The sequence below is a fragment of the Bombus impatiens genome, unplaced genomic scaffold, assembly GCF_000188095.3.
Source record: "Bombus impatiens unplaced genomic scaffold, BIMP_2.2 scf_0317, whole genome shotgun sequence".
Taxonomy (NCBI): domain Eukaryota; kingdom Metazoa; phylum Arthropoda; class Insecta; order Hymenoptera; family Apidae; genus Bombus; species Bombus impatiens.
The window spans coordinates 327,383-354,701 of NT_176736.1; the positions used below are offsets into that span (position 1 = coordinate 327,383).

Here is a 27,319-nt window from a genome sequence, read left to right on the forward strand (position 1 = left end):
GCTGCAGAAAACCGGTGCAGCACGCCGTATAATCATATTGTTGTATTGCCATTGGGTTCCTCCTCCACCACCATCGTTGCTCTTTCTCTTTTTCACTCTTTCTCCCTCTTTCCTCATCCTAGAACCAAACGTAACTACACTTGGGACGTTCGGTCGAGCATAAAGGCCGCTTTTCTGAATTCAGTTACCGTGGAAGCAACGACCGTATTACGTACATAGTTAATAAATACTATGTTTTTACAATTCCAACATTTTTGTAATTTTCTTCTTGAATACGCTAGCAAATGAGATTTCGACAGCCGGCTGCGGGAATTTTTAGGTATTCCTCCACCACAAGTGTGCTTCGAAGATCCAAGTTCAGATAACAGGCACGTTAGTATAGCCTATACAATTCGAACATCCCGGTTCTCGTACAAATACTACAAGAACTGAATCTCTTGAAAAAATAGAAATTCAAACATGGAATATTCTCAACTTTGTTATCATTTAAACACTTGATTGTCTGTTGTCTTCTACATATTTGCTGGCTTCGTTACAACAATAACAACAGACTACTTGAATTTTATATCGAATTTCTAACTTAAATAAAAATTATAATTATGTAATATATAATTATAATTTAAGTTACAATTATTTAATATATAATTATAATTTATAGAAAGTGTACAAAAAATAACTGTCAAAGGCCAACCGAATAATGAAAATAACAAGAGGTCGTTTTGTTAACAATATAAACATAGAAAATCTTAGAAGAAGAAGATATTGTAGAATATCCATGAATGTTACTTGGGTAACATTCAAAATTAGAAAGTTATTTAAAACGGGAACGTTTGTGCATTTGGTTCAGTGCACAAGAATCTTCACACCGAGTCGAGTAAAACGATTCTATAAAAAGTAATATCAGCAATTCGAGATTCTTATAAATCAGTTGATTTTTATAAAGCAAGAAAAAATATGCGCTCGTTCGTATAATATACTTGAAAGCTACGTGCATTAACATTGTAAATATGTATTTCGCGCACTTTCCTTTTAATAGAAATCATTATGACATGTATAAAGCATCGGAAAAAATAGTTCCATCCTTTCAAGTAGTATAACCGGCCACTGTAACAACTGTACCTAGAGCATGATAACTAAGATCTGTGTCGTGCATAGATATGTTTAATCCTACTACTCTATTTGAAAATAAGATCATTAATAAACGTCTGATATGTTTCATAGAATAAAAAATAATAGAAAAAAAATAATTTATGCTATTAATAATTTTAGTATATTAAATTTATCAATCATATAGTAGATAAAACGTTACTTATAAGCTGAAGAAAATAGGTCAAAATAATATTTAAGTGAAAATAACATACATAATAGTATCTGAATATTAATTAGTCACTTAAGAAAAAAAGATACGCGTGCATTAAAATCTAAAAGTAGTAATACTGAAGCAATTTCATAGAAATAGTTTCGATACAACTAAAGAAAGTCTCAACTACATATAATTGTGTTCTGATCACGGTGCAGCCTCGCACATTCGACACTGGCCGATTGCCACGCGCTCGACGAAACACACTAAAATATCTTCTCGGCCAAAGTCGCAAAGGCCAGAGTTTTAGAAAACACAAGACGATGCCCGGCTTTGCTCGTGGACCGTGAAAAAACTTTGTAGAAAGAAACTTTTTAAACGTGAATCAAACGATGCCATTACCAGTTGGATATACGAAATTTCTTTTTTTAACACGTTGGTTGAGATGTTATTGTAACTCTAAATGTTGTATCTCTTAAGAGTGCATAGAATTAAAAGCATCGTTAAATTATTTATGTTCTATATCAGAAGACTTGTTGAAACGCAATTGACAATGATCGTGTACGGTCTTGAAAAATGTATATGCTACAAATACTCAGTACCATGCAATTTTAATTGCTACTATTCTTGAAATGCAAGAATACTATACATATTCTTCAAAAACGATTTCTACTGGATGAAGATTATATTTTAGATTCTTATATCAAGCATATATTCTGTTTCTAATAACAATAAAACTTATATTCAAATCAAATTATTTTATGGAATATTTGATAATATATAGGCAATACGATGACACTCCAATTAGTGACCTTATTACGCGATCATTATTTTAATTTTAATATTGCGCTACACTTTGTTTACATAATATTATTTCTTCTATATATAAATCCTCTATACATTTCTTCTATATAAAAATTCCTATAAAATATACGTATCATTGTATTGTACATAAAAAATTACAATTTTAAATAAAAATATATTTCCTTTTTCTGGTAAAAAATATTGTATATCCTGAAGCAACGTATCTATCGAAAAGTCAGAAAAAGAAATTAAAAAAAAATGATGATTCTCCGTTCATTTACGCCAGACGGCTGTAATCACCTGCACACGTTTCCAGGCCTTCTGCTAAAGAGAAATCGTCGAGCCGACGTCGAGGTTTATTAATAAACGTTGTGGTACACGTGCCCGTCGTCGTGTACCCCTTTGTCGCGACGAGACCGCTGCAACGGGGGTGAAAGAGGAGCGACCGAGAGAATAAGCAGATCGTTTTACGAACACGCAAGATGGCCTCGCCGAAACATTTGGCCATCGGATAAACAGTATTTTCTAGACATATTTTATAATCTCTTGCCCCATTTCGCTTACTTTATTAAAATGATATTACAATATGGGAATATTCATTCATACTGCAAATATCGATCTAAATTCATTAAAGCATTGTACATGCAAGAAAACCTTTCATAACGTTTCCAACAAATTATTATTTAGAAATATTGACATATAACAATGGCGAATAAACAATTACATCAAAATATGTATTTGTAACGGTATTGTGCTATGCAATGCCTACTTAGTAACTCCATAATTATGTTATCGAAGAGCCAAAATATCGGATATGTTTCAACACGATTGAGTAATCGAAACTCCAACGGAATACTTGTATAGAAGCGACGTAAATGTTCAATACGCACCTTTAATTTTTCGAAGCACTATCACCTGATGCACTGGAACGTTGCTTTTTAATCCCAATGAAAAACACCAGGAAGATATTCACACCAATAACGTAGGTATCCTTCCAGCAGTGCAATTATCAGTTGATGATAAAAATCGACGTTATAAATTAAGTGCACACGTTCAACAGCCGTTCGCGTTAGGAAAATTTTGATTCATTACTACGATATGGGAGAGAATTTCCCGAAATCTGACACGTTTAATGAACTGATAATATTAACGCGAAACACTTTTGATGACACGTAAGTACGTAACGAACGATATACTTTACAACTAACAATTTTTTGTACACGCACACATCCGACACGAACGAAGGCCCACGTGCGAGTACCGAACTGCCTTTAAGTTTGCAGTTACCGTGCTGCGCGCCAGTTCGTCGGGTTCTTCGACGATTTGTAATTTCATTGGTCCACTCAAACCCCCACTATTGTGTAGTACCAGTAGCGTAGCGCAACGACGACCAAATGAGACACGAATGAGATGCAAAAAGTAAAATCAGTTAGTGACGACGTGTTGACAAATCTTTCGTCATTTTACCTCGTAGAGGGATTTTAAATGCTAATTAACCGTGGATTAGAAGCTTTCGTGTTATTATCGAAATGAAAGATCCTATGTTTTTACTTTCTGATAATTATACGTTTTACTGATGATTTCCCATTCTTGAGAATAGAACAAAGAAATAGAGATAAAATTGATTTTCATTTACGCCATTTGTAATTACTCATACAGCACGAGATATAACTTTAACTATGCGGCATTCGTTTATTCTCTTTTTCAAATTTATGACACCATTACTCACGCTGTTATAATGGATAGAAAAGCAAACAAAAGACATTGTGGGTTAACTTTTATGCATACAATCACATTATTGCCACCTATTTCTTCTTTTAATTACTACTGACTAACGTATTTTTAACAATGTCGAAATTAAAATGTAACAAAATTTAGAGACAATGTGACATTGGTGCATTTGCGACAGCGTTGGAAAGTAGCAATACCAATCCGAAATGATCCTACAGGATCCACGAGGCAAGGCGGTGGTCCGTCGAGGAGTATCAGCTGTTCGAATTATTATCGTTGCAGGCGACGGCAGATGTTCACTAGGCTAAAACGCTCCCTCGAAGGCTTTGAACCCGCTGATCTCTTTTCTTCGGAGCGGGTGAAAAACTTTCAAGGAAGCCTAACATCCCGTTCAATCTCACACAATATCCAGTTCCTTCTCCTTGGTTTTCATAAGAGAATGAAACAAATTAAAAAAGAAACAATTAATAATGATAATAATGAAAAGAGGAATAAAAGCTTTCTCGATTTAATTCAATAGGAATCTTTTTAAACACGGTGTTTGTAACTTCAAAACTATATTTCATTTGACTTCTATTACTTCAAATGCTTCTGAGTGTCCTTCTTTATGACCTTATTTTAATATTATTTATTATACAAAATAGTCAGTTTCATATGGAATAACAACTTCCAAAACATTGAATATACATATATGTATGAGGTGTCCGCAGTAATAAACAGACAAAGGTAATGTTTTTAAAGGATCTCATAGATAATTGCGGCAAAGATAATTTAACCAATCTCTTCTTCGATTTTGCACAATCGGTTACCTCTGTGTGTAGCATTGTTCGAAACCTGCCGTAGTTACGTGTCACGAAGTACGTATAAGATATCATCGTCGTCTGCGTTTGAAGGAGACCCCATAGGTTTGTGGCACGCGCTGCCAGCTGCCCCACAGCTGTCTCTCTTCTCTGTCGTCCCCCATACACGAGACCGGGGTTCTTACCAGAGTGTAGTGCATTTACCACACAGAAGGAGTCTTTTCGCCTCTACATGCATGTACACCAAGTTCAAAATGCGTGTGTCCAAAACATATTTCGTAGGTATACTTACGTACGTTGTTACGTCGTTGCGTACTCGATGAGGTGCACCCTTGAGAAACGTCGAGACGTACGGCTCCAAGAGATAAACCGACACTTATTGTTTAGGAATGAGGTGTTTCTTCGACACATTTTCAAATATTTATAATATTTCGCATTCCAGTAGACACTTTTAATTTTTCTTGCAAATTTGTTTGAATACGTAATAAGAACGTGCGGCTAAAATTATAATACATAATTATTACGTGTATTAACCACAATAAAAAACGTACATTTTGTTCGTACAAAATTCATTAGATCAAACTACTTTACTGATCACGCGTGTATACTAATAGATATACTCGCAAATAGTAACACCTTGTAAGAAAGAAATCTTGCTACAAATGTGCATAAAAATGTTCAATAAGATGTAAAATACACGGGAGGATGAGATAACACGCTAAACAGAGAATAAACGTGGAATATAAAATAAAGATCTTGTGAAAAGATCAGTTTATATTTTTATGAAAATTCTATGGTTCACATTGTTCTCAAATATAAATTGAAACTTCGTAGATCTGTACTATATGTACTTCTATTCACATCCAATTGGTCCTACAATAATTGTTTCTTGAATATATACGGTAGCAATATTTTATCGTTTTACTAAAATGCTCTGTGGGGTTTTACATTTGCGGTTTCTCATCCGGTTTGTCCGATACGCAGGAAATAGTCCTGAAGTGTCCTAGAGGATGCAAGGCTATTAGGTTTCGCGTGGAAAAAAGTATGAGCGATGTAGAAAAAGGTGGGGGGAGGAATAGTGACAGGAGATGAAGAGAGCAAAAGTGCTTATACTGAAAGTAGAAAAAAAAACGGAAAATCAAAGTACGCACGATGGAGACCGGAAATCCCAGGGCGTTCAACCCTGACACCCGGTATATATTTAGACTTAAGGAGACACACTCTAATCTGATCGCATAGATAAGGATGAACAGCCTATCGAATGCAATATCTTAAAACATAGTAAGTTTGTTGTATTTTAAAAAACAAATCAGTCACTTTCTAGAGAACAACCAGAATACAAACGATGATAACAATAATAATAAGTAATATGCAGAAGATCCCCGGCTCGTGTTATATAAAATGGAAATTAATTAAATGAACTAAAATAACGTGTACATTGGCATCCTTTGGCAACTTGCAAATTTGTGCAATAGATAATCTACGCCGTTTCTGAGGAACTATGTTCGTTAGCACATTGTCCTGATAATATCGACATCCCTTTCCCTCCTCGAAAAAGAGTTAACGCTTCCGTGAAGGAAGTCGATCGTTTCCTATTTGCTTATTGCATAATCACGCACGCAATACTGTGTCAGTGTATCGAGTCTACCCCTATTCATACATCAAGTTTCAAAATAACCAAGCATGTGTGTATAGGTATAGGTTTCACACTTCTTAAATATTTACTGGATTTTATCAAAATAATTATGATTTCGTTACGTAATGAAACTATAATTATGTTATCAAAACTTTCATTTTCAGATCGTTCCTCAAAAATTTGTAAGTTATATATGCTATACTTTTTTCAAATTTCCACAATTAGATAGAATGTCTTATAACATTTCTTAATATTTCTTAATTGTTAAAAATTTTATGCCTCCTGATATATCTAAAATAATGAAAATGGCGCTAAATAAAAAATTTGATTAAAATATTCTTAACTTAAAGCTAATTAAAATATTCTTACGGTAAGCAGTATAAGTAAGTAACGCGTTTTATAGTTTAATTAAATGAATAATGAAGATCAGAGGACAGATAAATTTTCTTTGTGAAAAACCATTCGTAAAAGCTGCAAAGTATTCGCGTCTTTAGAAACACAATACCAGCAGTGGCGGCCTTCTCGAAATAGACGAGAAGCCCAGCCCTCCAAACTCGTCCGAAAATAAAACAGGTTTCTTCCCTGCAAACCACGCTGTCCGATTGGTAGACTGACAGAAGAGTTTGCCGATTAAGCGACAATTAAAAAGAATTGCGATTTATGTTCCATTATTGTCAGATTTTGTACAGAAAGGTAAGTTGCAACTCGCAATGATTTTCCGTTTACAGATTATAACAACGACTTAATTAATTGTTCAAACAATCTACAGTTCACAAAAACCAATAGGTACATTTTCTCAATTTGTAAATTCTATTACCAACAGCGTATATTATTATATTATAGAGATATTGTAAATGTAATGAAAAGCGATTATTCTGGACTTATTATTTCAAAAAACACTTGGTTAACAGTCACACGACAGGTATCACACGACACATTACTTACAATACAGTTACAAAGTGTTAAAAAAAATAATTTGATGATTATAAAACAAATACTTCTTCGTTTAATATAGGAATAGAATGTTTAAAAAATAAATAATGCGTCATAAATCATAAACTTCTATAATTCAGCTTAAGATCTACGTAGAATTTAAGAGCGCGCTGCTTTTATAAAATAATTATAGGTTATGCTGTTAAATTAATTAAAAATTAATAAATTTAATAAATTAATAAAATTAATAAATTAAAAAAACTGAACACAATATAAAGATCAGTATCAATGTGAATAATTAGTGTATGAGCGATAGACATTTGGCGTATGACTTGCATTAAAAACTATTAATTCCATTATACTTGATTCATTTTCATCTTGAAACCATACCCAATACATTTTTTTCTTATTCATACTCTTGGAATAACCATTATCTTCATTTTTATTCGATACATTGTTCATTAACACATGTCTTAATACTTTCACCTTTTTCCGTTTATTCTTTGGCAAATTCTTCCGCATATTAGCATTTGCATTATATGCAATTTTTTTAGCAGGAAATTTACTAAATGATTGCGGAGACTGTGTTTTATCATTCACTTCCAAAATCATATTCCTATTTTTATATTGCTTCATGTCTTTATCGAAAGACCATATATTCGTTAGATTATATATTTCTGCATATATTTCATGTACTTTCTCAGAATTTTCGCGTTTATAATTCCTTTTTCTATTCAACTTCATAAAAGAGTCATTAGTTATTCTAGCTGATAAAAAATGTGTCATAGTTTCCCATGATGAGATATTGACGTCATGATCATTTACTATTGGACGTATTTCTAGAAACATAAATATTGTTAATATAAAATAACTATTCTACTTTATGATACTAGAAGTTGCATGCAAATTTTTTATTCTGTAATGTAATATTAGTATTAATTTCAATAGAAATATTGTATGATAATTATAATCTTTGACGGTTTATCTATTTAAGAATATAAAATCTTGTATTTCATTAATATTCAAAATGAACATGTTAATTTTTCAAAGTTTTATGTTATTTATATTATTGGGTTGTTAGTAGCAGTTCTGACTGTTTAAATATAAAATTCAGTTTTATTCTTGACTGGAATGGGAGACGAATTTCAAATAACGGAACATCAAAACGAACGAAATTAATCAATCATCGATTCATTTCGAACGAAAATTCAAATCAATATACTCCCAGTTCGTTATTAAGTACAATAATTGCAAAGAAATAAAAAATCAATCAATCGTCACTATTAATCGTCAATAAAAGGAGTATCATTTTTTTGAAAAACAATAGCTAAACTAAAAAATGTTGAACCTTAGTTGGATTTTCCTATCCTATTTACTCTATCCATCTATTTTACAATATATTTTACCACAAAATTTCAGGCACTAGAAGCCTATGAAAACTGTTTGAAAGAGTCCATTATTTTTAAAAAACGAAAGTTTCCCGAACAAGCAATTATAAGATCATTAATAGATAGTAAATTGTGCTTGAAAAAAGGTAATATGTACAATGTTCAATGAAAATGCTATTTCCATAAAGGTACGTTTCACTATGAACTTTTCAAACAATTCAATACTTAATGTTTAATAGCGTCTGTAATCATAGAATTGCATTATCGAATAGAAATATTACACGCACAGTAATACTTACTTGTTTCGTAATAATAATATAGAAGTATTGAAGTAAAAAACAGAAGTAGAAATACTTTTATTCTTTCACAATACATATTATGTAGTAATGTTTTCTAAACTATTCTTTGAATTATACGAGAACGTGTTCATTAAAGGAATGTAATGAAGCAATCCGTAATTATTAGTGATCTATCCAACGTAGGTACACAACACATTGTTAGTATAGTACATGAAGGACATAGTTATTTACACCCAACTAGGACATATACATGCATATATATACTAAGAGACAATTCATACAATACATACAAATCATTCTACTGACCGATAATAATCATTTAACACTTATGTAACTGAATACATGTTATATTATACATTTAATTATATCTTTTAAAAATATATCATGAAATTTATTTCATTAATTGAAGGATAAAATATTTTATTTATTAGCATATTACTCTATCATGAGCATTTACATTGTTACGTGGTTTATACGTTACAATGATCCTAGGCTACAGGTCTGAAATCAGTATTGGTAAATGGTGGTGTATTATCTGATGTATAGAAAAATCGTTTATAGTCGTTAGGCGGATATTCGGGATCCTGATGAAACTGACTCGATGGATAAGAATCAACAGGTGGTACGGAATAATAGCTATATCTGTTATCTGAATAAAAATTCACAGGTTTGTCATAAGAAGGTAAATTGTAATTAGTATGTTCGTAATCGTGATATTTATGTTCGTACGATTCCGTAGTAAAATCGATTTGGTTTATGTCTTGTGGATATCCTTCATAATAGCCATAAAAAGATGGATTTGTTTGGTTGTTATTCATTGTTGAATTTTGTGTAGTATTGATTGTCATTGAAATTTGAGTCGCATTTCTACTAGCTGTGTTGGTAGGAACCATTGTTTTATTTATAGTTTGTAGATTCGATGTCATTAACGAACTATCAGCATTTTCACGTTCATTGACAATATCTTTCACCAAGTTGCCTTGTTTCGTATTAACTCCTTTTCGCATAATGCACGCAATAGCAGAAGATGATTGTATCTGTTAACAAATGAGATACTGTTATAAATTATATTAAATGAGATGATTATATAAATTATTAAATATTTCTCTTATTTTCTTATAACAAAAGTCAGCTTTATAATGTATGTGTAATGATATCTATCGAAATTTGATATTCATTTTTAATCTGCTACACCACTTTATGTACTCTTCCTATATGTTGCTTATAGTAATACGAATAAAGTAGAAACTACTAGTTAAAGCAGGACATTATTCAATAACCTAGAAGAAATTAAGCTTAAATTCATTTTTCGTACTTGTGATTAAACATATTTATATGAAATATTATGTCAGCAATGTTTATATATGTAATGTTCCTATAATATTCATATTAATTGTTAGATCTTTACAATTATAGCAAAATTCAACAAAAAATTCGAAATACCTTTTAAATATTTTAATAATAATTTATAAACACATAGTTAAATCAATTTTTATTCAATGATAAATTTTTAAAAAATAAGGTTGATAAGTGATATTTCAGTTCATTATATGGCACAAATAAAAGTTAAACACATACTTAAATGTATAAACATATTTATAGAAAACGCGTATACTAAAATGATGATTATATCTCTTTAAATTAAATGCCATGAAAAATGAAATATCAGATAATTTTCTGGTCTAATTTCTATTTGCTCACTTTACCAAATCCTTACCTTCTCTTCCGCGTTCCGATCGCCCTCCACTTGGGACTCTACACTCTTGTCAGTATCTTCAGTGTCGTTCGGATTTTTGATGTTTTCAATTTTCTGAGCTTCCTCTACATATTCGTCACTATTATTTAGCAGATCAGTTGGTTTGTTATCGAACAAGTTCAATACTTGCGGATTTTGTGTTAATGGTTGAAAATTGTTTTGTATCCCATTAATTGACTGTGACCGTAGTAGATCCCATAAAGGATAAATTCCGAAAGGAGTGGCTAATATATAAGGATACGACACGTAAGGATAAGGATTATAAATTGCAGCAACTTGAGGTGAAATTCGAGAAGCACCAACATTCACACTCAACGGTGGCAATTTGGTGTAGGTTTTTACATCGGACGACGCTGCACCTGCTAAACCACCAACACTTAAACCAGCTAGAAAAGCCAAGCTTCTTAAAATTTTTGATTTCCTGTTCGAAGAGTCGATCTTCATATTAGCAATTTTCTCTAAGCCTTGTAATGTAACCGAGTTTTGTTTCGAAGACGTATCCATCCGAGAAATTTCTTTCTCTGGCATCTGGATGTTATCACTATCTGTAGTTGTTGCTTTTAATGATCTATGGATTACTTCTAAATTTTCTGTCGTTGCTGTAACTCTGTGACGTATTCCTAAATAAAGCGTAATAATTAATGATACAATTCCACTGGAATGTAAATGTATTTATTATTATTTATATTTAACATAAATATAAATACTTACTACCGCAGTTAATAAATACAGTTAAAAGCACAAAGATCGAGAAATTCATTGTTACTGCTTGATGTTCCGAACAAGAATGAGAAGAAATTGAGGAATCTATTTGACAAAATTCAAAACCTGCGGGTTGCCCTCATCTTCTATCTTGTGAAAGTGTGTTTTCTAGATATGGTCGAAAATATGTTAATTGTGCCTAAGTTTCTTCGTTAAAATATGTGGGTTTTACTATGCATATTAAATATCTAATTTTAACATTATTGTTTATAGTAATAATATCAAATTTTCTTAATATAAAAATTTTTATTATTAAAATTATTTTTAAATTTTTCATTACTTACACAAATACATTATTTTAATAGAAATAATAATTTAAGAGATAATATACAGGCATAATATTAAGCTGCGACATTATTTTAGTTTTTAAATTTGGCGGGCATTATAGCGACACTATCTATATATATATATGTATATCGTGTTGCTTTAGTTCCGCCATAGAAGTCTACTTTTACGAATCAACGAATTTTCAGACAAAATGACTGGTTCAGTTGAAGATAGTACACATTTGAATGACAATATAAACGTGGAATTTGCGACTCCTGAAAAGCAAGAAGCACGTGCATTTTTGCGCGAACGATTTCTTCGTGTAATTACTGGAATTGTTGGTATGAAATAGCACTTTTTTAAACCTATTTCCTTTTTCTTCAATCGAATAAAAAAATGTTTTAACATTCCTATAAATGCATAATCTTGTTTAAATTTTTATAATAGCAGCTTTCCAGGAAGTTAGAGCAGTTGAGTATAAAATTGCTCAAATGTGGCGCCAGTATCAAAAAAAACTTAGCCTAATGCGCGAATGTACATAAATTATTAATTTTTTTAATGTCAAAAATATTATAAATAAAACAATTTAGGAATATAAAACACAAAGAAACTACATGATAAATTTACAATTAGAATTATTATTATCTTTATTTTAAGGCTAACTAGAATTATTTGAAAAGATTCATCATGTAATCATAAATTATTTGTTATAGGTAAACAAGCAGAATTTTATCTGTATGAAAATACACAGGTTTCTGCTCAATTTAGAGGTTGTGATGTGGATTGTTTAGAAGTGTTTGTACGGAACTTGGAAACACCATTAGGCACAATTCCAGAAGCTGTTTTAAGAGCAAGTGACATTATTTATCTAAATATCCATGATATTAATAAAGAATAGTAAAGCTTCAAAATACAAGTAAGTAATATTAACTCTTTTATGTTACATAGAAAAGAATACTTTTATTTTTCAACTTTTTTTTTAGTAACTTATATAAATATTTATTTACATTTTACAATTCACGAACGACGCATATTTAACATTGTATTTATTTCCGAAATAATACGTCTTAAGTGATCAATGATTTCCTTGAGATGTCTATTTTTTAATACCACTTGCTGAAAAAATTAAATATAACATTTTAATTTATGAAAAAAATATTTGTTTCCAATGTTTTATATTAATGTTTATACTCACTTCCATGATTTCCTTGCTTTCCTCACAAGCAAGTCTGTAGGCTTCAGAAGTCTTTTTCTCATCGGATTTCATATCCCATTCTTCTTTTAAAGGAATTAGACTTTCTATATGCGTATATTCCATACCTTGAAGTTGACAGTTTTCATTGCATTTTTCATAAATTACTCTCAAACGTCTAAATAATAATTTAAGTGTCTTTAATTGATCCTGTACTTTATTCTTTTTTTCATTAGCTAAATTTGCACCTTGTGCCATGCCTAAAATTATAATGCTGTATAACATAATTGAATGTATATCGAATACAACTAAGTAATCTTATTATACCATTTGGGGGTTGAAGAACTCTTAATGTTTGGAAGACTTCCAGGGTGCGACTAACAATGTCTTGTACAGTTTCTTGACCAAATCTGCATAAACTAGCAGTGTTAAATTCTTTATTGTGTTGTTGTTGTTGAGGTGGTGGTTGCGTAGGTGGAACAGGAGTTTGTGGTGTTGTAGCTTGGTTGCTTGCTTGATTACTCTGTTGTACCATTGCAGCTTGTTGCTGTTGTTGTAATTGTAATTGTTGCTGTTGCATCTGTTGTACTTGTTGTTGCATTGCAACTGACTGCTGTTGTTGTTGCTGTTGTGCCAATACTTGTTGAGCACTGGGCATACCCATAGTATTGGAGCCTACTCCACCTATACCAACTCCGACTCCTACACCAACTCCAAATTGTTGTGGATTTACCATACCTATCAATATTTTGTATTAATATTACTGTATTCCTCTAATATTTGCCTCTTGGTCACTTTCTGTAACTAATACTTATATTACATTATACTTACTACCTTGTTGTGGCCCCATTAAGCCAGATACCATCTGTCCTCCGCCAAACTGCGTTCTCATTGCAGATTGTTGTACACTAGGGAACCCAGATGGGAATGGATGTTGCTGGCCAGCCATGTTATTTCGATCTTGTCACAACTTTAAATTTGAAAAATTAAATTGAATGTAAATGTGTGATAGTGTAAAGAAAATCAGGCAATAATTGAAAAATTGTTAGGTTAAGTACCCTTGTAATACTATATTTTGGCTATTTATATATATTTTACAATTCCGGACAACACTTTTATTTAAAAAATTTGTCTTCAAATAACTGATATTTTATCTTTAAATGTAAGAAGCAAAATAATCATTAAAATGCTAATCCTAAAAGTCACAAATTATATTAACTTTTTATTACATTAACGAAATCAATATTTTTTGTTACGATATGTTTCTTACTTGGTAATAAATCGAAAATTACAGAATCACGCCATCAGCAGAGAAGCAATAATAAAATATGCACATTTCCACTAACATGTGCAACGTAAAAGGCACAAATTACATCTTACATGCACATTGTTGACATCACATCGCGCATCTATAGAACTAGAGAGGAGATGAGAGTGTTCACCCCCGCATTTCTGGTTGTTTCACAGTACAGGTGCTGCCCCATGCGGCATAGTGCTGAAGGTAGAACACGCTGGCATATACAAGAATCTATGTATTTAAATTTAAAGTTAGGAATTTGCCTTGTTTTTTGTTATATACTAACGCAGACAAGAACCTATTGAGTTCCATGCTACAAGAACCTAATTAATTGTACGGTTCTACAGAAATGTTCGTCCCTACTTTTCTATCTGAGACCATCTTGAATAAATGCGGCGTCTTGTATAAATCGGGATGCGTTTATATAAATAATAGATTGTATTTCCTCGAAATTCACTTACAATATCATATCATTTTAATTAAAAAATATTACGGGCATATTGATAAAATGTCATAAAAAAGGGCTAATAATATAAAAGATTTATTATTGTATTGTTGGCTTATCGATATTCGATCTTGAATAGAAAAAGGACTATGTAATTGTATTATTCTAAATCCTAAAATATCATTAAAATGCTAAAATGCGAGGGTTCTTGTAGCGTTGAACTTAATAGGTTCTTGCCTATGATAGTATACAATCAAATAGAGCAAATCCCTAATTTTATAGGGATTATATATATTTTTGTATATGCTGACTCGTGTGACCTTCAGCACTTCGCCGCATGGCGCAGCACTAGTCCGGGAACAATCAGAAGCATAAGCGTGGACACTCATTTCCTCTCTGTTATTATGTTGTATTTAAAAAATAATGTATATAAAACACGATATCATCCTGAAAGATCATCTTATTAAAATAAAATTTTGACAGGGAGAGTTACGTAAATATAAATTCTTGTAATCAATAATGGCAATAATGTAGTATAAGCGCAAGGGCAGCAGCTTTTACTATGTTAGTAACAATCGTCTATTTTGATATATATCTATTCATTGTTTTTGTAGAATAGAATTCTCTTTCCTAAAATTACAATATAGTGATATCTTTTAAACTTTCTTCCGCCCGTCATTGTATATATAATATACAGCTATATCTTTAAAATATAATACTATTTATAATAAGAATATATACATATACTTACGTTTTACAGACATTATGTTTTCCAATTTGTTTTCATGTATATTTCACAATATACGTGCACTGAGAATCTAGTAAGTGAGTATACGTTATACTTTTTGCTGTTCAAAATTCCATTATATATACGTAAATGTATAACATTAATATTCTAAGAATTTTATGTGAATATAATTTATAGATACAAAATGTAATGTATACCTCTTTTATTTTTAATATATAATAATATTAATAATATTATATTAATATTATTAATTAATAATTATAATTATTATATTATTTATATAATAATTAATAATATTATATAAATAAATATTTTTAATATATAATTTTAATATATAATATAACATTATTATAATAAACATGGATATTATAATACCTGGCGATAAATTTAATTCCAAATTTATTACAACAAAATATAAATACGCTTTTGTTTATTTCTTTTCACTTTTTGTTTTTTCACTTTTTCACTTGTATTTTAAAATTATATAAATAATATTTTATACAATATTTCTGCATTTAAGTATAGATGTGTACTAACGATTATATGTTAGAGAAGAATAGTGAAACATCCCTCAGAACGCAGGATCAAAGTCGATGTTAAATTCTTGGAAAGATACATAGGGCCAAATTCGGTGGTATTCGAACAATGTCCAAACAGGAGATAAGGTCAGTGCGCACGAAATGAACACAGTAGACATAACGGCCCAATCTTCAGTCCCCATGCACCTTGCTTGCTTTTGCCTTCACATTGTTTTTCTGGCACAGTCAGTATCTATCTCGTCGCAGACTGTTACTGGACGCTTTAAGATACGTGAACGAAAAATAACAGTGGCAAGTTGATCATCTCCGGTACGATGCCTCGCAAATCATTATTTTTCATTGTGCTATTATTCAGCTTTGTTCTATATGTTGAAAACAAGGCGATTGAAAATCGAAATTTTCAATCTAATATTGCAAATAGTGCTTCGAGGATACAAGATCAAAACATAAATGAAAACATCGACTCCGAGGTAATCAAAAGTGAACGCTCAAATAGGAAAATAAACCACACTACTTGTGTCGGAAATTGTAATGAAAAAAAACAGAAATTTTTAAGTGAAAGCAAGCACATATGCCCTTATGAAAGTAAGGAATTGTGCTTAATATTCTCTTTGTCAAAAATTGCTAAAGTTCAAGTGGCTAATTTAAATCAGCCTTCGACGCATCACAGTTTAAAATCAAATATTTTTGACAGTGTGTCAAAAGATGCCAGAAATTCAAAAATAAACGAAGAAATAAAGGAGGAAGGGCAGTTCAGGCTCAATTTCGTAAATCGAAACGAGGACAAATATTTCCAGAATTCTTTGGAGAAACAGATGAAATCATCGAACGTTCATTGTCGAGCAATTCATGATGTTTATATACCAGAAGTGAAGCAGAATTTACCAGCTTTTGCTTGTGTATTTGGAAATAATACGTTCGTTTTGTCGAGTGAAAGATTTCTTCAAGATCGACGAACATATTTGGATATAAAGATTGAGGAAAATATATTTAAAAATATAAAATTTGCTCCGAAAATGTCCAGAACCAATGGATTTGACGTGGTACCTGCTCTGCTTATTTTAAATCGCATTAATAATAATTACAGGATAGAAATGCACAAAAATATCCCTAATGAAGGAAAAATCGATCAGTCAGAAGAAAGCCGATAAGAGATTATCAAGAAATAATCGTGTTTCATAGAAGATTCAAATTTTGTTAGGTAAACAATACATGTAAATATGATAATTGTAACTATATCAGTAACTATATATTTGTTGCAATTGAAAGGAAGTTAAACAATTTTATAATGTAATTGCAAATATTTTTCACGATTTTTTTTCTTCCAGTTCTGATGTATTGTTGTTAAAATATTTGATATAAATGTAATTCGAATACAGCTCGCAGTCTATTTTATTTTGTATCCTATCTTTAAAATATCTTTATTCGAGCATAATAGGCATGACGTATTCTTGTAGATCGACAATGCATAGTACACAATATTGTAATTCGATTTGTAACACTTGACAATAAACATTTGAATCTTAAAATCCATTGGACAAGTTTTATCACATAATTCTACATTGTTCATATTGCTATAAATAAATCTCACTATAAATGCTATATTATCATCTTATCATCTTAAGTCCGATCATATTATCATCTTCACTTCGAATTTCCTAGATCGATTCTCTGTTCGTCCTTCTTCTGGTGTCGGTAACGTTTTTGATGAATGGGTTGTTTTTTGAACATTGGACGAAACATTCGAAAGTGGTTGTTCCTTGACAGGTGGTTTATCATTTATCGTGAGTTGAGTTGTCGGATGACTTTCTTCAGTAAGATGTTGCGCAAGATCCTTAGATATTGACGATGAATCGTCGGTGATGATTCGATCGTTCAATTTAGTTCCACTAGAAATTCGTTCGTTAGTTTCCTGATTCGATTTATCCAAAGTCGATGTTAAAAGATGCAAATTGGAATCATGTATATTATCTAAATTTTTTATTCCTTCCCCGATATCAGTTCGTAAGTTTTCAAGATCTGCTTTTTCTTCTTCAGTTAATGGATTAACCTTAAAAATAAAATATTAATTTTGCCAATTGTACACACATTTGAATAATAGTTTTGAATTCGTTTTACTACAGAATGATAATTACTATATTTTAAATGAAATCGTTATAACTTATATTTTTCAAAATGAGGATTATAAGTTGCCCTTTGTAAATTTAACTTCAATTGCATATTTTATATTTACAGAATATTCACAAAGAAATCATATTTCGTTTTGCAATCTTCCGTATATATTTTACTAATTACAATAGAAAAGATATCGATACAGATTCGTAATTGTTCGTTAGCTACTAATTTATAATTTTCTTCTAATGCTTCAGTGATAGGATTTACGAATATTTCTTACCACTGTATGTTCCGTTAGAACCGATATAATTTATTTCTTTCAAAAAGATTAATGGTTAAAAGTACTTTAATTTTTGTTTGTGTTCTGATTTTAGACGAAACCCTCACATGACTTAGTATATGTAGCAATAACACGTTCGGCAATGTTGGTAATTATGAAGCGTGAAACATGAATTTTTTTAATATAGTTTTGACATATCCAGTTTGAGAAAGAAGCACTTCTAAACATTTCTTTTTTGATTGATTCTAGGAATATCTTTCTTGTTAACATATATTAGACTTATGTCTTTCATGTACTCAAGAGTAATAACTTCCATCGATGCAAGTGTATAGATACAGTTTATGTACCTAATCAATGTGTACATGTATGTATATACGTAATTTGTGATCAAAGATTTACACGAATGAATTTTTGTTCAATTTTGTTTTTCAAGTTATTTGAGATGATCATTGAAGCATTAGTTTATCGCTATTAATGTATTATGATAGAATAAATGAAAAGAACAGACGATTTAATGAGTCATTGATCTCTCCCTAAGATTAACCATTTACGCAGGTGTCAGGTGAAAATATATAGGATATAAAAGCAATTACTACGATTAATCGAACTGGCGGTAATATTTTTTCCGCACTCTCGCATCATCCGTTGTTAATGCGCATATTACCATCATGAAGCAATATCCATTTTTGGTAAGAAAAGTGTTAGAAATTAACCAATATTATATGATTTAGAAAAAGAGCAATTATGTTTTTTTGATGTTTTCCTGATTTATATTTTAACAACATGAAAAACATACGAAATAAATGAGATTCATACTTTAACCACAGGTTTTGAAGCAATTATTTTCTTTACGTGTTTCTCTCGATGTCTTTTTACATCGCCCTCTGTTAATTTGCTATTCTTTTCATCTTTAGGATTAAAAGGACTGCTCATTTGTCTAATTTTTACAGGGTGAACGTTGTACTTATTAATTTCGCCTTCCTCAAGAATAATAGCCGGAAAATCAGAAGTATTATCTAAATCGGTTTTCTGTAACAACAATTAAAGGAAAGATTTTGACATTTTACGAATTTACATTCAAATATCGCGATTGCCATCGCATTGCAACGAGTGAAATAAAAAGCTGGAATTATTTAAAAAAGTAACTTGTGTTGTAGTAGCTTTTCGATACTACAGTTGTGCTTATTAATTTCGACCAGTAAAGAAGGATTAGTTCGTAAAATGCTATTAACTATTACAATCATAATTCTCTTTTTACAAATTTTTATTGTTTATCGTTAAATTATTCAAGTGGATTAGTCACCTTGGATAAGCTTGGTCCTTCGTGAAATGCCTCGGCTAAGGCAGGATTTATTTCCTCCAATGGTTGATCACCATGCCGTATATAAACCGGAATATAGCCTGGGATGACAGGTAATACTTGGAGTGGATAGGAATCTAGAAGAAATTAGGATCGAATGAAAAACCAAAAGTAAATTGATATCGGAACGAAGCAAGTTGTAGATTTTGACAAACGATAATTTATAATACTATAATGCGATGTGACAGCGTGCACTAGTCTTGTATTACAAAAAATACTCGCGCGTGTCATGCATGTGTAATTTATTTTTTATAATTGCGAATCACATTGTATTATTGATAATTGATAAACGACATACGTATAGTTATTTTTGAGTATTATATGAAATAGGAAACCCGCGGGCAAATTGTACCAATCAAAATAAACAAATATTTTGCGCAAAATATAAACTCCGATCCGTCATAGTTTACCAAGGACGAACGATATTTAAACAAATATTCAACACACTTTTGCCCGCTATTAGCTATTTCGTCTATACACTTGCTTCCCATGATATCGATGAATTCCATTAATCATTAGATCGCTACTCGAATCACAAATATCCCGAAGGCACACAAACAACTTAACACTTGTTCCCGTAACAATTTATAATAAGCACCATGTAGATTTGAATACACGCTTGGTTCACGCGGGAATTTCAAAAATTCCTTCTACTCACGGACATAAGCAATCGAGAGAGATATTAGAAACACAAGATCGTAGACGGTCCTGGTACCACGCATCATCTCAGCAGCCTGCATCTTTGAACGGTACTAAGCCCCTGGAGCACGGGGCTCTCTCCTTTATATCTACGTTCCCCTCTACCCCTTCGGTCTGTACTACCGAGAGGCCCCTCGGGGTTAACGCCGTTCCGTTAATATCGGAGCAAAAAGTCAAATCTTCCTTCACTTTCGGCAATCGAGACGACCTAACAACGAAGCCTATTCGGACATTCTCTTGCTGCTTTCTAGGAAATTCACCGGTATATAGAACCGGGTTTTGTAACTTAACCGCATTCGTTTTTATCCTCTTACTAGGATTTTGTTTCATTGAACAAGAGACTAATAGGCTGAGCTGTGTGTTCCACAAAAATAGTATGCCGTCATTGAACATCAAAAAATTCGATCGCTTGAAAATAAATTAACGAACGTTAATCATTCGTCCATCAAGAGTGCTTTTTTGTAAACATTTAAAAAGGTATGTTATAATTTGGTAGCTGCGATTTTTTTCTAATAATCTGTCGAAGTTTCGTGTTCTATGCGCTTGAAACATTTTTTAGAAATGGAAAAGACGAAAAGTTCAAACGTAGGATTGTTGGTTAAAGGAGAAGGTTGAAGAAACCTTCGTGCGCTCTTTCGCTCGCGAAATGTGCTGCTGTTAAGAATAGATTCGATCTCTTCGCGCAGGTAATCGTACCCCGCAAGACTGCCAGAGATCTTCGACCTTGAGTCTTCTTCTTCCTGATCGTTCAAGTGAGTCCGATTCGAAGATCGATAGTGCGTAAATCTTACGAATCGAAGGCCAATATTGATCGACGTGTGATAAGTATTAATAAATTGCAATCGTAGATTCGTTTGATGAAACTTGTTTATAAAATCTACATACATATTTCTTGCGTAATTTTATTTTTAAATTTTTCTATGTTTCAGGTAGCATTATATTTATAGGAACATATATTTATCATAATAGTTATTTAACTCTTTTCTAATAAAATTCCTTACTTAAAGAATGACTTGCTCGTAACTTTCCTTCTATTTTCATAGTTAATAATAGAAATAAGCGAAAATAAATACAAGTAAAGTATGTACTATACACGTATGTATATTATACAGAGATTTATACTTACACGTAATATATTTTACTTTATAGGAAATTATAATCTTGATATCAAAGTAAGAAAAAAGAAAAAAGGATGGTCAAGTGAAAAGTTTTGTCAAGCAGGACGTTTTAAATACCAAATATCAGTTACTTGGATACTATTCGAGATATTAAGGTTTGCTTAACAAGTGTGTAGATTCGTAGCTACCGTTAGCTTATTGCTTTTTTGTCTGAGTGCTGAGTAAACTTTTTTTTATATTACTAGATCACCTTTTCGTCCTTTAATTAATCCGTTATTAACAATACCTATACAAATTTACATATATATAATCTTTTCTTTTTAGAGGTCATCGTTTCACAGAGATCCTGTATTGTTTAAGCTGTTTCGTTTTTCAAAAATTCTAGTTACGTTTGATTATAGCGTACATTAATTAAATATTACAATTAATTAAAATATACTATAGGAAAATCATGGATACACAATAAACTTGGAATTTTGAATTACATGTATGGCTGAAAAGGTAGTATTACACTACTATCAAACCATAGAATAGAAGTATCAATATTCTACTATAAATATTATTATTAGGTTTCAATCATAACTCAGATAATTATGAAACCTAGCAATTAGTTGATTGTGAAATATAGCTATAATTTAGCAGTATTTATTATAATCATATATCGTTTTTCTATAAACTTTAAGACTACTTTTAAGATTCTGGAAAATTTTACATGGGCTCGTACATACTGTAAACTATAATTCTTAATCTCAAATGTCACAATTACAAAAAATTATATAGTAGTTCTATTAACCCCTTTTTGTTTACAATAGATTTTAGCACAAGAGATCCTATGATAATTCCCTGTAAAAAATGACGCTTTTAAAATAAAATTTCAATCGTTTAAATATCAGAAAAAATTAAGTTCTTATTTACGTCAGGTAATTATTGCTAACATTGTATATAACCAAATATTGATATATCTAATTTTCGTATAAAATTGAGTTGTGTTTTTACGCGGAACATTAAGCTATGTATGGTGCTAACTTGTTGTTCGTATATTTATTCTTATATTTTACTTCATTCGATAAAATTGTATACAATCATGCGATATGATTCTAAAAATAAACTGCTTTTTAATTTTAGTGCTATCTTATTGTGACGATTAAGCCCCAGGGCAACAATATATCCTGAACGAAAGGTCAGGATCACCACTCAATGTACAAAGACTCGCATGTCCACCTTAAGTAAACTCTTTCTATGGCAACATATGCATGATAACAATTATAGATACCACCCGTATATATACCACTTTCTAGTTTATTTTTATGATGAATTTTACAACACATACATTAACAATTATACTTCCGTACATTCAAAGTAAAAAGAAAAGTCACAACTAAACTGATACCTCATGAGGTATTGAATCTTTCCTAATATCGTTTTGTATAAAAAGCAATAGTCATATTGATACTGACTGCCTTAAGAAATGTTTTTCCTTTGTACCATAGTTCAACTTTGTTAAAATCGCTATCAAAATAGAGGTAGAGTGGTTCATTCACGATCGATGTTATGACAAGGAAGATTAGTCTATGTAACTCAACGTTCCTTAGCAATTAATGGATTTGCGAAGACTGGATTATTAAAAAGTTGCGTCACTTTCCATTTTACAATGCTCGTAAGTATGTACCAGTCAGCGCGAGTAACGTGTATCATCATCGATCGACGTCCCCTTTTCCGCTCGTACGTGTCGAAGAAGGGCGTAAGTGATGAGCTGCTACTAAGCGCTATATTGCCGGATGTATATGCGTGCATAATCTCGCGTATTGACACAGTTAGAATTCTGGTTTAGTGGGTCGTTCGTATTAGCTCTTAACATTATTTTCGGAAAAAAATTGTATTGCCTACGAAATTTTTTTGTAAGGTATTTTTGTAGTGGAAGTTACTTACCTCGTATTAAACCAGCGATAAAGAATATTCCTATAGAAAACCGGTTTCGTATAAATACTACCTGTCGTTTAAATGATAATTATATATTAAACATATTATTTAATTTTCGACTAATCCCTCGTAAATTGATTAGAAAATTTGATACTTTTACCTGAGAATATATCTATGAGAAAAATGATATCTTAAACGTAGAGTTGAAAAATATAAACGCGAAAAATATTAAGTAAAATTCGAGTAAAGATAGATAGGAAGAAATAGATGTTCGAACAGGTGTCTACGATAGGAATGAATCATCGATCCTTCGCATGTTTTCAAATCAAATGAAATTAATTCGGCCATCGCATATTAATTTTCGTGTCAAACGTGCATTGTGAAATGTGGCACGACTACTTCGGTTACAATTGGCAAACAGAAGCATATTGACAATTCTTACTATACTGTAGAACCAGGCGGAGTTGTTATATAAAAATGTATTATCGATTCCTTGCGAATCGAAACGACGTTTTTCGAAAGAACTGTTTTAACTTTTTATGGACGCCGTTGTGCGAACTGGATGCGATTCCTCTCACGAAAAGGAACATCTTCATGAGAATGTGTACGGTTCTAGCGGTTAGACTTTTCTATGTATATTCCAGCTGGATGCAACCGGTTTCGTTTTACGACCCTAAAAAACTGCTGAGGATTAAATTAAAGCCTTGTCGTTTTGCAATCATCAACAAACTTAGGTAACCCTGGTTCCAGTCGCATAAAAGGGAAATTGACGTTTTATAAAAACTCCCGTCATCGATCTAACAATATTTCACTTTGTACAACTTGCATCTTATCTCGTGTGCAATTATTATCGGGACGTTTACAAAATAATACAACATGAAATGGTACCAGTTTAGCATTTAGATTGCTGATGTCTGCGTTATACGAGAACATTGAAAGTCTGGCGACAGTTATATAAATCGTCGTGTATATTACATCGTCTGTAGAAGATTCTGACCGAAAGGTAGAATGCTATTCCTATTGATATGCGCCAGTAATAATATAATTTATGAAATCTGTTGCTTTAGGTGACTACCACTTGAATCGCAAAGATTACATATTAATCATAGAAACGCAACATTGCAAAAAATAGTCTACGTATATGACTTCGAAAATAATAATTCCAACTTTCATTTTGGACAATTCCATTTTCTATTTATTCCATTTTCTATTAACTTGTATAAATTTCTGACATATAATTCTGCTATATAGTTATATATATATATATATTACTCACTGGTGTTACAGGTTTAAGGAATATATATATATATACATTCCTTTCCTTAAACCTGTAACAGCAGTGAGTAATACCGATGATTCATGATTAAAAGAATATTTCTACGTTATTAAGGTAATTTTGATCCCATTTCTGATTTGATATGTTTCAGATTTTTAAAGATATTTTTTATAAGTATTGCAAAAAAATAAAATAACAACGTGTTTGTAACTGTAAACGCGACTTTTGTTTTTCCAACAAGACAGTTATTTAAAATCATTAGTCAATGGTATACTTGACTAATGAATCATTAATCAATATTATACTTGGCTAATGACTTGTCAATGAAAACGTTGTGTACAATATGTAAATATCGTATTTAAATAATATACAAAAGGAAAAAGAGGATGATTAAACTGATTTAAGTCAAGGTTTTTCCACGTTTACCTATTATTTATGCGTCAGGATTATGCATGTATAATCATCAAATCACGCTAGCGTTAACTATGATTTTTAGTGTTTACTACGGTTTCATTATCGCCAGCAAAAAATCATCGAAATAACAGGCTATAAAGTGGGTCAGCAGTATTCCTGTCTATTTCGACGCACCACATAACTTCGCCGATTTAACGAAAACCAATTACTCTTACAAATGACTGAATTTATCGTCTCGATACTGTAATGCGTAAAAATCAGAACGAATTCAACACGCACGTTTCGAAGACCTGCTTATCATCTAGATAAATTATTCATGCAAGGAATCATGGAAGTGTAACCGTGAAACTGCAAGGTGCAGCTCTCACAGAAAGCAATTAATCACACATTTACTGGATCCAGTCAACTATACTTTAAACTAATTTTCGTTTCCGTTTAATAAATTAAAAATATGATCAGTTCTTATGTTTTTGACTCGTGATTTAGTCACTTAATATTGATGTAATATTTTAGTTAGTAGATATTAGTCATGAAACACTATAATGAAATATTACTATACTTTCTTATAAGTACCTACCAGTTATTGACCACTACTGTTTCTACTATGACCATCACTACAGTAATTTGCTTCTTTATAACGCAAAATATGGAATGTTGTATAAATACATGTAATTAATTGTATAAATTTTGACACTGTTTGAAATTTAAACGTTCGTGTTATATCTTACGCATACTTTCATGCTGATATTGTTGACAGTCCAAATTAAATTCTACAATATTTCAAAAATTACAAATAATTAATATGTAGAATTTGTCATTTATTAAAATAAGAACATTATTAACGATATAAAAATAAGAATTAATGCTTATATAATATTAATGCCCATATAAAATTTCATTTGAATTATTGTATATCTCAAACTTTTGTTTTAAAAACGATTATTACTGTAGCAAACGAAATTTCATTTCAAGTTTATAATAAATAAAACTCTATTTCTCTTTACGTAAATTAGTGATAACATTTATCACGAAATAATGAAACTGAAATTTTGTGTTAATTTTATCACTAATAATTACTATAAAATATTGATTTTTTAAATACTAACTGATTTAACGTAATTTAATTATTAATGAGAGTATGAATTATAAAAATAAATTCTTCTTGCGCGAGGGAATAATTTTATTTGATTCGATTATTGAGATGTTATTTGAACTATTTTACAATTCTGTGGATGTACACATAAATTTACAAGTAAATTGTAACGTACGATTATTTTAAGAAATTTCAATATTAAAAAAACAGAGATGTGTGTGTTGAGAACTGGAAATAGCAGTAAAGCACAGAAAGATTTTTATTTCTGTGACGCAACGTGTACAAAATTTTGATACAGGTAACGTTGTTTTCGAACAGATCGAAGGAGAAACCGAGGTCTGATTATTTCACTGGTCGGAGTAAGTTTTTACGATTTGCCCCTTGTTCGCCCAGTTTTTCCTCATTGCACTCCTCGTCCAGAAGACCTCGAGGGCCGTTTGCCGTCGGCGACGGTCAACGACCGGAAAATACTTGCAGATCATGAAGAAGAAAATGCTGAAGAAGAAGACTGGCAAAGCACTACTCATGATTGAGACTTTGATGGAAGTCACTAGGTATTCAACGACCTGCAGACCCACATTTTCACTTCGCTTCTTATGAAGTCCTGTTGGATCTCTGCTAATATGATAATTAAGTGTATTTTAAGTTCGAAATTTTTTACATCATTCAAAATTTGATATAACTTATTTACGAACTGACTGTATGATTTCAATCAATGCGATCGATCAGTTTCAATGATTTTTGTTGTAAAATTGTACGTACGAATTGTATGTACTTTAATGTATTTTAAGAATTTGTGCTGTTTCCGTTTTTATTGATGACAATTATGCAGCGGTGAATTTAAAATATAAATCTCAGCGTTGAAACGCATTATAATTAGAATATCAGTGTTTAAGTATTTATAAATGGAATAAATATTACGCAACGCTATAGTTAATCGACTAAGAGAAATATCATACAAATTAAATTGATACATATAGAATTATGAATGTAAATTAGAAGGAAAGCGACATTTAAGAAACAAATACTTGTAGCTCGTAACATAAGATATTTAAAGAGAAAATAAACATAATTAAGATCTAAACGAATAATCCTTTGTAAGAAATGCAATAATTTTAAATAAAGCTGTGCAACGAATTATATAATA

The 27,319-nt window shown here is 31.2% G+C and overlaps 6 protein-coding genes across 14 annotated transcripts in view; 2 read left to right on the forward strand and 4 right to left on the reverse strand.

The window, feature by feature from the left end:
- The window catches only part of LOC100744654 (RNA-binding protein 24-like), a 29,924-nt gene extending 26,527 nt beyond the window's left edge, over positions 1 to 3,397 (reverse strand). Inside the window, exon 1 of one of the 4 annotated variants that reach the window (XM_033320418.1) lies at positions 2,995 to 3,397. The gene's annotated coding sequence lies outside the window, so the exon portion shown is untranslated. Of the gene's footprint in view, positions 1 to 2,404; positions 2,426 to 2,994 lie in introns of those variants that run through there. The other 3 variants (XM_012384910.3, XM_012384911.3, XM_033320417.1) reach the window with 3 other exon arrangements.
- A 3,531-nt stretch (positions 3,398 to 6,928) lies between these two features.
- Positions 6,929 to 11,846, reverse strand: LOC100746816. The gene is made up of 5 exons (XM_012384908.3): positions 11,741 to 11,846; positions 11,359 to 11,517; positions 10,609 to 11,267; positions 8,892 to 9,928; positions 6,929 to 8,043 (listed from the first exon to the last, which is right to left on the reverse strand). Exons 2-4 carry the CDS (start codon positions 11,405 to 11,407, stop codon positions 9,380 to 9,382), a joined length of 1,257 nt encoding a protein of 418 aa, XP_012240331.1. The 5' UTR covers positions 11,408 to 11,517; positions 11,741 to 11,846; the 3' UTR covers positions 6,929 to 8,043; positions 8,892 to 9,379.
- Positions 11,822 to 13,848, forward strand: LOC100745132 (gem-associated protein 7-like). Of its 2 annotated transcripts, none has more exons than XM_003489068.4 (3): positions 11,822 to 12,017; positions 12,390 to 12,592; positions 13,766 to 13,848. In XM_003489068.4, the coding sequence occupies exons 1-2, from the start codon at positions 11,888 to 11,890 to the stop codon at positions 12,572 to 12,574; spliced, it is 315 nt and encodes a 104-aa protein (XP_003489116.1). In that variant the 5' UTR covers positions 11,822 to 11,887; the 3' UTR covers positions 12,575 to 12,592; positions 13,766 to 13,848. The 2 variants fall into 2 exon arrangements, with proteins under 2 accessions (XP_003489116.1, XP_033176307.1); XM_033320416.1 differs by lacking the exon at positions 13,766 to 13,848 and adding an exon at positions 12,660 to 12,758.
- On the reverse strand, positions 12,649 to 25,629 carry LOC100747525 (mediator of RNA polymerase II transcription subunit 30). Of its 4 annotated transcripts, none has more exons than XM_012384914.3 (6): positions 25,618 to 25,629; positions 14,139 to 14,285; positions 13,703 to 13,838; positions 13,196 to 13,606; positions 12,872 to 13,128; positions 12,649 to 12,792 (listed from the first exon to the last, which is right to left on the reverse strand). In XM_012384914.3, the coding sequence occupies exons 3-6, from the start codon at positions 13,815 to 13,817 to the stop codon at positions 12,694 to 12,696; spliced, it is 882 nt and encodes a 293-aa protein (XP_012240337.1). In that variant the 5' UTR covers positions 13,818 to 13,838; positions 14,139 to 14,285; positions 25,618 to 25,629; the 3' UTR covers positions 12,649 to 12,693. The 4 variants fall into 4 exon arrangements, with proteins under 4 accessions (XP_012240337.1, XP_012240335.1, XP_012240338.1 ...); XM_012384912.3 differs by having other exon boundaries at positions 13,700 to 13,838; XM_012384915.3 differs by lacking the exons at positions 14,139 to 14,285; positions 25,618 to 25,629 and adding an exon at positions 13,927 to 14,003.
- On the forward strand, positions 15,939 to 17,091 carry LOC105680693. Of its 2 annotated transcripts, none has more exons than XM_033320415.1 (2): positions 15,939 to 16,023; positions 16,592 to 17,086. In XM_033320415.1, exons 1-2 carry the CDS (start codon positions 16,004 to 16,006, stop codon positions 17,046 to 17,048), a joined length of 477 nt encoding a protein of 158 aa, XP_033176306.1. In that variant the 5' UTR covers positions 15,939 to 16,003; the 3' UTR covers positions 17,049 to 17,086. The 2 variants fall into 2 exon arrangements, with proteins under 2 accessions (XP_033176306.1, XP_024223050.1); XM_024367282.2 differs by lacking the exon at positions 15,939 to 16,023 and having other exon boundaries at positions 16,178 to 16,940; positions 17,017 to 17,091.
- Positions 17,288 to 20,432, reverse strand: LOC100745254. The gene is made up of 4 exons (XM_003489069.4): positions 20,311 to 20,432; positions 19,596 to 19,729; positions 19,109 to 19,321; positions 17,288 to 17,947 (listed from the first exon to the last, which is right to left on the reverse strand). Exons 1-4 carry the CDS (start codon positions 20,390 to 20,392, stop codon positions 17,528 to 17,530), a joined length of 849 nt encoding a protein of 282 aa, XP_003489117.1. The 5' UTR covers positions 20,393 to 20,432; the 3' UTR covers positions 17,288 to 17,527.
- Positions 25,630 to 27,319: the final 1,690 nt, after the last annotated feature.